General features: G+C 29.8%; 1 protein-coding gene across 1 annotated transcript; it reads right to left on the reverse strand.

Moving 5' to 3' along the window:
• Positions 1-5,189: 5,189 nt before the first annotated feature.
• On the reverse strand, positions 5,190-8,651 carry LOC120090753 (uncharacterized). The gene is made up of 2 exons (XM_039048463.2): positions 5,870-8,651; positions 5,190-5,767 (listed from the first exon to the last, which is right to left on the reverse strand). Exons 1-2 carry the CDS (start codon positions 8,511-8,513, stop codon positions 5,343-5,345), a joined length of 3,069 nt encoding a protein of 1,022 aa, XP_038904391.1. The 5' UTR covers positions 8,514-8,651; the 3' UTR covers positions 5,190-5,342.
• Between the last annotated feature and the right edge of the window lie 4,748 nt (positions 8,652-13,399).

Consider the following 13,399-nt stretch of genomic DNA (forward strand, 5'->3'; position numbering starts at 1 on the left):
GTTGATCCCAGGTCTTGAATAATCACGGCCCCGCCTTCTCATGATAGAGAATGACATGATTCATAAGTAGTATTATGAATCAAATTGTTCATTGGAGGGTTAGTGGGAACTTAAGGTACAAGATGTATTTATAGGGGTAAAATGATAATTTTGACCCAATTGTAATTACGAATGACCTGTGAAGGATCGACTTGCTGATTATGGTTTATATGGATATAAGTATATCTATAGTGAGGAGAGTGCAACTATCAAGCTATAGTGGTGTGTCTTGATAGTTAACGAATAGTAATTAATTCGATAAAAAAGTTTAACGAATTAATTACAGATTGTTGGAACTCATGATCTGTAGGTCCATTAGGTCCCTCTACTAGCTCATTAACTTGAAATAACAAATTGAGTATTGATGTATGAAATTAGGGTTATGAATTTGAAATGTTCAAAGTCAATTTTAGGGTTTTCAATTGAGTGCATATGATACAATTAAAAATGTTTAATTTAATTGAAATTAAACGAAATTGGAAAATCAATTAATATTTAAATTATGATTAAAAAAAATTGATTTATTGGTGAAATTGATATTTTATTAATTTAATATTAAAATAATAAATTAATATTTTTTTAATTAAAAAGTTTAATTAAAAATTAATTAAAATTAGTTTTATTTAAATTAATTATTTTTTAATTAATTTGATAAAACTAATTTAAATAACAAAATAAAATGATTTTTGAAATCATTTTAAGTTAATGGGTTTTTCCATTTTTGGGGAAAACCCACTAACATAGTTGATTGATTATCACCAAATTCCAATATCATTTTGTGATGATCTTTAAGCTGGAGCTGCCCACCATGCGACCCTGTATATTTGCATGAATTCTACCTATATATAGAAGCTCCATGCATGAAGATTATTATGATTTATGAGTTTTACTTGCTGAAGTGAAAACTTGAAAACTCTACATATCCCTCACTAGTTCTTCATCAATTCAACTTGATTTAAGTGTTTCCACCACACGTTCTAGCTTGAGCATAGTGGAGAAGATCTCGATGGTAGTCCTCTTGAAGATTCAAGCTCTTTCTTGGTGATTTTCAACTAAATTCGTGGAGAAAATCTTTAAAGGTGATATGTGTTTCAAACCCTTTTATAAATATTATATGAATAGCATGCTTAAAGCTCAAATTAAATGTAGTTTAAGTGCTTATTAATTTTGAAGTCTTCTGTTGCATATAATATTATTCCTTCAGTTGCAACTCTACCAATTCTCATAAATAAACTTCAATTACTCAGTTTGTTTAACTAGGAGTAGGAGTAGCGCATAGTAATTAATTTCTTTCTTTTTATTTTTATTCCCCACCTCAAACACATTACTTTACAAGCATTCTTTAGTTGCAAGTTCCTGCATTCGACCTTGGATCATCTCAAGAAACTTGCATTCTCGTTATACTTGGTGAGAGAATAAGAAAACTTGTGGCAGGAATGCATGGTCATCACATAAACAATTAATGCATACTGCATATCCTTTAGATTATCATCTGATCATTGCATATACCATTACCACATATTCTTCTTATCAACACATAATCAGTTCATGACCATCAACGCATATTAAATCATCATCAAAAGAATTTTTTCCCCATCAATAATGATATTTATATAAGAATCACATAAGGATTTAAGGTACTTGAAGCATATAAATCAAATTCCCAAAAATTGTATTCAATAAAGTTACAAATATCACTATATAGATTAAAATAATCAGAAAAAATGTGGTACAATCGCCATAGTGAATATTTGTTGAAAGAAGGATATCAAAACGATCCAATATATTTATGTGTTTTTTTTTAAAAAAATCACAGTTAGGATTTTCTATTATAACTGTATATGTTGATAATTTAAATATAATTAGCACTCATGAAAAGCTTTCAAATGCAATAGAATATCTTAAGAAAGAATTTGAGATGAAAGGTCTCGAAAAAACAAAATTTTAGGATTGCAAATTGAGCATTTAGCAGATGAGATATTTGTTCATCAGTCAATTTAAACAGGAAAAGTTTTAAAAAGATTTTATATAGACAAAGCACAACCATTAAACATTCCAATGAAGTTCGTTCACTAGATGTGAAGAAAGACATATTTCGACCTTAAGATAATAATGAAAAACTTCTTAGTCCTGAAGTACCATATCTTAGTGCAATTGGTGCACTTATGTATCTTGCTAATAATACGAGACCAGATATTGCATTTTCAATAAATTTATTAGCAAGATATATTTCTTCTCCAATAAAAAGACATTAGAATGAAATTAAGCATATACTTCATTATTTCTGAAGAACGACCTACACGGGTTTGTTTCATTCAAATAAATCAAATTTTAGCCTAGTTGGTTATGCAGATTCTGGATATTTATCTGATCCTACAAAGCTAGATCTTAAACAAGTTATCTATTCACATGTGGAGAAACTGCTATGTCATGGTGATCGGTGAAATAGACGATAACAACTACTTCCTCAAATCATGCTGAAATTCTTGCAATTCACGAGGCTAGTCGAGAATATGTATGGCTAAGATCAACGACTCAGCACATTCGTGGAACATGTGTGGTTTGTCTTCCAATGATATTATATGAAGACAAAACAACATGCATATCCTAAATCAAAAAATGATATATTAAAGAAGATAGAATAAAACATATTTCACCGAAGCTTTTCTACACTCATGATCTTGAAGAAAATGGCGACATCACTATACAACAAATTTATTCGAAAGATAACCTGGCAGACTTATTTACAAAGGCATTATCTACCACAATCTTTGAAAAACTGGTGCAGAACATTAGAGCCTGGTGACTCAAAGATCTCAAGTGATGTTCTCGTGAGGGGAAGTAAATATACTTTTTAAGAGTATCATATTATATTTTTTCCTTCACTAAGATTTTTTTCCCAATGGATTTCTTTGTAATAAGATTTTAATGAGACATATTTCATACATAATGGGCATCTAAGGGAGAGTATTATAAATATGCTAAATTAGGTGTAATGTAGATGCCCATTATTAGTGTCCATTGGCCATGTGTCACTTATCCATTATCACATGTGTTGTCCATGTGTCTCAAGATTACACACTATTAGTGTCCATGTAATCCACTTCTACTTTACTTATCCATTATCGAATTGCCTATAAATAATAGCATTTGGTGGGTTTTGGAAGACATACACATTGGACAAAGTCTATGAAAATTGGAGAAAGTGTAGAATTTAGAGAAATTTCTTATTTTATATTTTGTTAATTTATATATTATGTTTAATTTATTTTATTATTATATTACATCATATTTATTTTAGTATTATATTTTATTGGTATCTGTATGTTCATTGTGTTCCTCAAGTTTACAATAGAAACTACTTAATTATAATTAACTTAATTCTTTTAAATCAATTTGATTTTTTTATTAAAGAAAAATACTAGCATTGAAATTTGCATTAACTTTTATAGTCGAGTCTTTGTTTTTAGATATAATGACTGAATATATTATAGACTAATTAAGTTATAATTAAAGTTTTATGGACTAATTGAAACAATTTTCTGACTTCTATAAGTTTCTCTGAAATTTTTGTCCACGTTATTTTATAAAATTTAGACGTCAGTATCTATGCGGTGCTTTTAAGGACAAGTCCCACATGAACGAAGAGTGACTACTTTATTCACCGTCTGCATTGTTCTTTACCATTTTCTAACCTATATGATATGATATTGTGAATGGTTCATGGGTTGTCAAATTCGACAATTTCAACCTAATTTTGAAAAAAATGATGTATTTTACCCACGCCTTTTAATTACTGTAACTAAAAGTGACAGTTTTTCACGCTTTAGCTATACGTATCTGTCCAGATAGTTGTCCAATAAAATTTTATCCTATGGCAATTTTTTTTTTAAATAAAATTATTTTATTTTATTTTATTTTCTTATTATCTACCATGGTGGATGGATAAGGCAATACTGCACCTTACTCATTGTCTTCTTTTCATTAAAAAAATATTTTATTATTTTATTATTTTTAGGGTAAATATCAATTTATATCAGAAATTTTTGGGCTGTATCAATTTCAATCTCAAATTAATAGTTGTATCAATTTAAACCTTGAAGTTTCATAAGTGTATCAATTTAAACCATCCATTATACATTATTTAGATAAACATCATAAGAGACTTGTAATTTTATCAATTAGATCTCTAAACTTACCTAAGCGAATCAATATAGACTCCCAAATAAGATTTATTTGAAAATTTTTCATTCAAATTATAATCGTCAATTTGGTTAAATTGACATTTGTATGAGTTTACAAACGTATAAGAATATATGCATTGACGATTTTAAAATATAATCCTTATAAAGGTATAACAATTTATAAGTTTAATTGAAAAAATTAAATTTTTAGTATGATATTTTTCAAAGTAAATATGAAGGAAGATGTAAATTACAATGTAGAATACATAGTTATATTAGCATAATGATTAAGAAAAATATTACATAACAAAGTGAATATATAATTTAGAGGCATGAAGAATGCCACGATTCTGGCCCTGGGAATTAATCTAATTAGTCTAATCACGATTATAATTGAGACATATTGCACAATGTATTGTTGGGAATTGTTGAATTAAGAGTGGCCAAATACATTCATATGCCCCTCAAGCTTGAGCAAACAAAACCTTCGGTATAAGATAGAAGCTTTTAATTACTTGCAATTCATTAATGACAATTTTAATTGACGTATTCTTTCCCTAGATATTCTTAAGGAGCATGCCTAGTCAATTTTCATTATTGACATTAAGCTAGGTATGATTTCTCTATGATCTTCTATGATTTGTATCATGTCTTCCTTCTTTTCTTCTTGACGTGTTTCTTCAAATAATATTGAAGAGTCGATTATACTCGTGACACATATTGAGATAATACCATCTTAGCGAACGAATGAATATCCACATTTCATTGTCAAATGTATCATTAATGGGTCTTTTTTCGATGATCATCCCCATTAATTTATTTTGTAACTAAAGATATCTCATTGGCTGGAAATTCTTCTACCAATAATGTACTCTGTAGTTGTTCATTCAATATTAGACTAAATACCTATAGGGAATCAAGAAGTAGCAATTACAATTACAATTGATAGAGCTTAGATTGAAAAGAAATACTTGGATGATATATCCAATAGAACCTTTGAGTGAAAATGACATGATTTGACTAAAAGGTATTAGATCATTTGATCCCATATGAATGTAGCTATCATATCTTAGTCGTGCAATATATTAGACTTGAGAAAAAAAAATATTTACAAAACCTTTAGTGTGCCATTTTAAATTCAAGATATGAGTTTTTAATTGCTTGCAATTCATTGACAACAATATTCATTGACGTTCTCTCACTAGGTACTCTTGAGGAGCATGCCAAGCCAATTCTCATTATCGAGACTAGACACTCTTCCATCCATCTTGGGACGATTTCTCTATGATCTTCTCCACTCTTTATCGCTATTACTTGTATCTTATCTTTGTTGTCTTCTTCTTGACATGTTTCTTCAAATAGTATTGAAGAGTCGATTATGCTCAAGGCATCTTGAGGTAATGCCATTGTAATGAACAAATGAATATCCACATCATTGCAAAAGATATCATCAGTGGGTCTTTTTCCAATGATCATCTCTAGTAATAATATTCCATAACTGAAGATATCTCCTTCAATAGAAATTCTGCTACCAGTACCATACTCTGCAATTATGCATTCAATTATATTACACTACGTACATATAGGGAATAAGGAAGTAACAAGTACAATTAAAAGGTGATAGAGCTTAGATGGAAGAAAAATACCTGGAGGGATATATCCAATAGAACCCTTGAGTGCAAGTGACATGGTATGGCTAAAAGATAATTGATCACTTGATTTTTCTAACATGAATCTAGCTAATCCAAAGTCCCCTACATGAGCTACCATATCGTCGTCGAGCAATACGTTACTAGGCTTCAGATCACAATGAACAATTGGATTTTCACAATAATTATGGAGATAGTCTAATCCACATGCAATATCAATAGCAATGTTCAATCTCTGAATGAGACTCAACTTTCTTCGATTTTTCCCTTGAATTGCAGGATGAAGCCAACCATCAAGATTTCCGTTGGACATAAAGTTGAAAACTAGAGCTTTAAATTCATTACCGTGTACATCAATACTTGAGCAAGAAGTTATGACCTTGAGGAGATTTCGATGCCGTATGTTTGAGAGGGCATAACATTCGTCAACAAAACTCTTGGAAGCACCTTCTTGTTGAAGATTTAGAACTTTAATGGCAACCGTAGATCCATCATTTGAAAGTACACCTTTATACACAGTACCAAAACTACCCGAACCAATCAAATTATCCATAGAGAATCCATCGGTTGATTTACTGAGTTCTAAGTAAGAAATTTGTGGTAGAAGCTCCTTTATAGAAGATGAAGTTGAAGTATCCTTCCTCGACTTCTTAAGCATAAAATAAACAAATAAGATGCTGACCGAAATAACAATGAATGCCACTGCAGATGCTACAAGGATTAAAACCTTTGGTGATGAACGTGTTTGGTTAGACGTGCATGGAGGTAAATGTAATTCTTGTAAACCATCACACAAATTATTATTCCCAATGATAGAAAACATGGTTGAGTTGGAAAAAACTCCTTCTTCGGGCACTTCTCCCACGAAGTTATTGTAAGATAGGTCGACAAACGTGAGCGAAAAGAGTTTACAAAGAAATTGGGGAATTGGTCCTGTCAAGTTGTTGTGTGATAAATTTAGTTTTACAAGGCTTTTCAAAGCTTCTAAAGATTGAGGAATTGTTCCCCCAAATTGGTTTCCCCCAAGATACAATCGCTCCATGCTAGTACATTTACCAAGGTTACTAGGAATATCACCTGATAATTTATTTTCTGATACATCCAGTTCTAATAAACCAAGTAAACCACCCACTTCATTTGGCAATGAGCCAGTAAACGAGTTATGATCTAATGTCAAAGTGATTGAGAGAGAAGTGAGACCAAAGATTTCATTTGGTATGGTGCCACTTAGGTTGTTAGTAGATAGCTCAAGAGATACGAGGCTTTTGCATTCTCCTAAGCTTGTTGGTATACGTCCGTCATGTTTGTTATAACTCAAGTAGAGATTGGTCAGTGAAGTTAAGTTACCAATGGAGGAAGGGATTGGCCCAATTAGTCTGTTTCCACCCAAGTACAAAAGCACCAAATTTTTAAACTTTCCTATATCGGGAGGGATACTGCCATTCATCATGTTGCTTTCCATTGCAAGAACTTGCAAGTTAATCAAGTTTGTAATCCCTAAAGGAATGCTTCCACTCAACATATTCTCACCCAAGGTTATCGCTATTAGTTGGTTTGAAAGGTTAGCAATGGACAATGGCAATACTCCTCCAAAATGGTTCGTATTTAGACCCAAAATTCTTAGCCTAGTACAATTAACCAAGGAACTAATAAAATTCAAGTCACCAACTTTTCCACTTCCAAGACTATTTGATCCAAAATTCAGACGCTCTAGGTAATTTAATCCCCCTATTTCATTCGGTACCATTCCAACAAGATTGTTATTAGGAAAATCTAAGATTTGAAGGGTAGAGATATTAGCCAAGGACTTTGGAATAGGGCCACTGAAATTATTAATACCACCAGCAAAGCTCTGAAGATTAGGAAGAGTAAACCCGATATTTGGTGGTAGAGTTCCTTGCAATCGATTTTCAGTAAAATGCAAGAGATTTAGAAAAGTTATATTGTAGATTGAAGGTGGTACTGTACCTGTCAAACTATTCTCAACAACTGTGAAGAATTCCATTCTAGATAGGCGCCCTATTTCACTAGGAATGCTTCCATGAAAGTTGTTCCGCCCGAATGACATAGCCAATATCGAAGAAAAATTTCCCACCCAAGCTGGAATAGTTCCAGTCATATTGTTAATCCCGAACATGAATCGTTCCAACTTGGTCAATGTGGACAATTCGTGTGGAATCTGGCCTATGAACCCATTCCCACTAATCTCCAAAACAATCAGCTCTATGCAATGACTTATATTCCTTGGAAACTCACCACCAAAGTTATTGTATGATAGATTGAGATGACGCAATTGAAGTAATCGACCAAACTCTTGGGGAATTGGGCCACGGAATTTGTTGTTTCCCAGACTGATTTTAGTTAGGTATGTGAGGTTTCCCAAAGAAGAAGGTAAGGAGCCAGTTAGATCTCCACCTTCCAAGTCCAAAGTCACTACTCTTTCAACAGTTGAATTGCAAGTAACACCCATCCAGTCACAAAAATGCGTGGAATCGTTCCAAGAACTCATGATTTTGAGTGGGTCGTTCAATATTCTACCTTTGAAGTCAAGCAAAGCAGAGCGATCCGATTCATATGCAGAAGAAGATGTACTTGCAAAAGCCAACACCAAAAACAGTAAAAAGATATTATAGAGAAGCATCTTTTTGGTATTGCAGAAATTCTGCCTCTTCCTCCTCCAAAATTATGTAAGATTTGTGATGAACACAACCTTAATCTACACCACTTCTTATATTTGCAGTTCAACTTTTTAAAATCTCCAAAAGAGTCAAGGGCCAAGTTACCAATAGTTAATTTAATGCCAATTCTTTATATCAAGAAGCCTTATCAAACAAAAATAACCATAATTTTATTTTTATAATAGAGAAAGAAACTTAACCACATTCAAAGTACAGAAGATGGAGATCAAAGAGATGAGCAGAATCGAATTGCCGGCCATTGTAGCTTTGACTTTGAAGTTCAAATTTCCTCTAAATGGTTGTTAGTGCATGAGGTTATCGGTTCTAAATAATTAAAATATGGTTTGGCTGAGTTTCTATCTCCATTATATTAACATGACGTTTTTGTCATGGATGTTAACTTGAATCTCATCACCCTCCTTTAATTTGAATAGTCCTTATCTTTGACTTTCATTTATTTATTTCATATTTAAATCCATACAAATGATTTGAAAGATGCTTATAAATTTATTTTAAAATATGATTTGTTAATGAAGAATTATGGTATTCAATTTCATGGAAAGAAGTACATGTTACAAAGTAAATATGAGTTGATATAGAGTTGAATAATTCGTGTTTATGGTGTAGACTATTTTGTAATTTCATATATTATCTTTTTTAGTACAATAATTGTGGAGATGATAATGTAAATTATTCATGAGTTAATTACTTCACAAGAAACATATAATTTGATTGAGCTTAAAGAACGTGTATTCATGAAAGACATTAAAAAAATATTAAATGATTTTTTAAAAGAATTGTATTCATGAAGGACATATTTCTACGATACTAAAAGGAGGCTAACATGGAGAATTTTTATAAGATTATTTTATTCCAACTCTAATTTTATAATTTCGAATATGTTCCTCAAATCAATTCAATTATTTTGATCAATTTTATTTGGAAGAATCAATTTTAAAATAATAATAATATATAACAAAAATATCAGGTGCAACGTGGGCATTTTGACCATTGAACCGTTTTTGTTTGTTAGTTTTGGTTTTTTATTCAATTTTACCTTCGACGATAATTTTTCTTGTTTCTTTTTTCTAATATAATAATAACAAACAACAACGGTTTATTTTTTTTAGAACAACGGTTAAGTGTGGTCATTTGGTTATTGAATAGTTATAATTATTATTGTTACAATTATTTTGTTAGTTTTGGTTACTTTGCTTTCTTTAGTTTCTTTAATCATCATGGTTTCTTTTGGTTTATACACGCACTCAAAACTTCTGATTTTGTTAAATTATTTAGGCCAATTTGACATTCATTTGATTTTTTATTTTTTATTTTTAAAAATTAAACATATTTTCCTTCCATTTCTTTGAATGAAGGAAAATAAAAACAAAAACGTTTATAGGAAAAAAAAATTAAAAAAAAACAAAGATTTTTTTTTTTTTACATCTTTGTTATGGAAAAAAGATTAAAAAAAACAAAAAAAAAAACTTGAATCCTTAATCAAATTTAATAAATATTTATAGGCTTAATTTTCAAAAATTAAAAATTAAAGTTACTTGATCTGAATTGTATAGTTATTATTATTATCATTGTCACTACTTGGAGCGGCCAGCCAATGTCACTCCAAGGGTCTCTTTCGAGGTTAAAGAGTTTGGAGTTGTCACCAACTATTTTAAGGTGTGATTGATCACCCATTAAAAAATAAAAATAGAAATGACCTATTTTTTCAAAGATAGGTTCAGGAGTCGTTGAGTGTAGAGAAGGTATTAGCACACTACAACATCCATTTTAAAAAGATATTTTACTATATTATCCAAAATTGTAATGAAAACTTATAAGAATTGACTAGTAAAAAATTATCAGGTTGAAGTGTTCCCTACAGACAACTTAAGTACTTAGTCTAACCAATTATATTTAAAATATAAAATTGGTAAGTTTAAATAAAAGGAAATGTCTCACAAAATTTCACTACAACTCTAAGAAGAAAGTATAGTGGAATTCTGCAAGCGACAATGCATGTCAATTTATATTTGGATTCTCTTATGAAATATTTACCTCCAAAGTTTAGATATTCAACAACATCAACTCTATCATAGGATTGTGAAAATGTCTCATGTAAACTAATTCACACCTTAGAAAAATATGAACTAATAATTATGAGTGGTGCAAGCCATTCAAAAAGAAAACGTTTGAAATTCATTTCAAAATTTAAAATTTAAATCAAACTGAATTTTTATTTTGGAAACGGAATTAAAGCTTATTTAGAAATCCAAAACATAATGAAGTTTGAAATTCAGTGACAATTTTTAGATTAAATCTCAATTAAGAAATACTTATAAAATTATAAGTTCAAGTAAAGTTAATTTTCATTTTCCAAAATATAAATTACAACCTATCTAAAATTCATGTTTAAAGTTTCAAATTAAGCGACTTGAAATATTATTAAAAATTTCCGAAACTAAAAATTGAATAAAATCATATTTAACAATGCTAAATTAAAATCTACATTTAACTTGAAGTAAAAGTTTTGTTTAAATGTTCTAATGAAATTGTAAACTACAATCTATTTAAATTTCATGTTTAAAATTGGTTTGACATAAAAAACTCAAAATCATGTAATGGAGATTTCATAGAAGATCCAAAATCAAGAATCCAATGCATTGATGGATTAATAACCTAATGGTTAGTAAAACGAAAATATAACAAAAAAAAAAGAAAACTAAAAAAGTTTGGAGATATCGTTTAGAAAACATAAAAATATAGATATTTGAGAAGTGTAAAAATTGGAAGGAAACAATGAGCAAAATAAATAATATATATATATATATATATATATATATAAAAGTGAAAATCCAAAAGACTAGGAAAAAGAAAAAAAAAACATATATATATGTATAAAATCAAGTGGGGTCCACCACATTTATAAAACATAAGGAATTGTTTGGGGTGCATATAGAGTGTAGGAAATTCTGATGTCTGGAGAATTCTGATGTCTGGAGAGGTCTGATTGAGTAGAACGATCGAGTATGATCGAGTATGTTTAAACATTAAGATACGATACATGAAAGGAAAATGACGGTAAATATGAAACACGTTCTGAAAATGTGCCCACAAATAATTAAAATCACTGAGATAGAATAATGGGCCTCAAAACACTGAGATGATATAGAATGTGAGATATATCATCTCATGTTGGGTCCCCAAACAACCCTAAATCATATAGAAAGAAGTAAGGCCCACTATATTTATTATGGAGCAATGATATGCATATAAAAATAGGATTTGTTATTTGTAGGTATGTCTTCACTTTTTCTTCTTTTGCACATCTAAAAAAAATGGCCCAGTCCAAGGCATTAAAAAAATAAAAGTCTAAAATACCCTTTGGCGTTGATATACTCAATATAAGTACATTTGTGAAGTGATATATCTTATGTCGAATATATATATGTATACATATATAGATGATATATTGTTGATGTACTTCATTTTAATTACATTACTTAATCAAACATTTACTGTCTAATTCACTCATGTCTTATATTTTATTACATTTGATATACTTGATACATTTGATACCATTTGATACCATTTGATACACTTGATACACTATTATTAATATACACTTGATACACTATTATTAATATACACTTGATACACTATTAATATACACTTGATACACTTGATATTCTTTATACACTTGGAATATACTGTTGATATGTTAGGTTGTATTTCTTAAAACTTGCAGTTTGTAAAACTAAATATATTCCATTTTGTAATAAAGATGTTATAGGGATTTTATTCAATAGAATATGTAAATTGTATTAAATCCAATAAACAAAAATCCATGGCTATTACATGAGTGCTTGGACGTGGAGACACATAAGAGTAGATCACGTTCAAGTAGATAGCTAAAACGGTCTATAGTATATGGATAAGATTAGGTACCTTATTCTAGAAACACTATTGGATGCAACCCACCTTGTATTGATAGAGTAGAAATGCATACAAGGAAGCTAACAGAATCATTAAGCATTCTAATTACACTTAATTTTAGTAAAAAGCATGCTGAAAAACAGTTTTATCAAAAAGGATTTTAGAAATGTACAACCTTTGTAGATTCATTTTAAATCCTTGCAATCTCCATGAATTAGATCTCCAAATCTCCCGTAGACCACCAAGAGGATCTTCTCTACTATTTTCAACCTTGGAAACTCAGAAATGAGAGCAATTGGAGATGAGATTGTAGAGGGTTTTAAAGAGCAAGTAAATTTCTGAATTTCTGTAAAATTTCATATTGCATGAACTTCAATCCTCTGAAAACTGAAGTATTTATCATGTTAATTCATGAAAGCACTTACTAATCCAGCTAATTGACATTTCAATTAGCACTTAGATAGTGGGCAAGGCATTAAAATGTGGATTAATGCACTCAAAAATTCCATTTTTGGGATAAATTCATAAACCAAATCATTTTCCAATTTGTAATCAGATTTGGAAATTGATTTAATTTTAAATAATTAACTAAACAAAATTAATTAATTAATTAATTAATAATTTAATATCAAATATTAAATTAATAAAACACCTAATTTAAACATGAATCCTATTCCTGTAATCAATATTTAAATATTTTGAACTCTCCAAGTACGTTTAATTTTAATAAATTTAAACGTTAATTATATAAAATATAATTATCCAAACCTTAAAATGAATTTGAACATTTCAAATTCCAAACCCTAATTTCGAATTTGTACGCTTCAAATTCGCTCAATATTCTAATCCAAGAAGTAATCATTTATGAGCTAGTAAAGGGACCTTATGGACTTACATATTGAAGGAAACCAGACAT

This window comes from Benincasa hispida, chromosome 11 (assembly GCF_027475165.1).
Source record: "Benincasa hispida cultivar pf3 chromosome 11, pf3_genome.v1.1, whole genome shotgun sequence".
Lineage (NCBI taxonomy): Eukaryota > Viridiplantae > Streptophyta > Magnoliopsida > Cucurbitales > Cucurbitaceae > Benincasa > Benincasa hispida.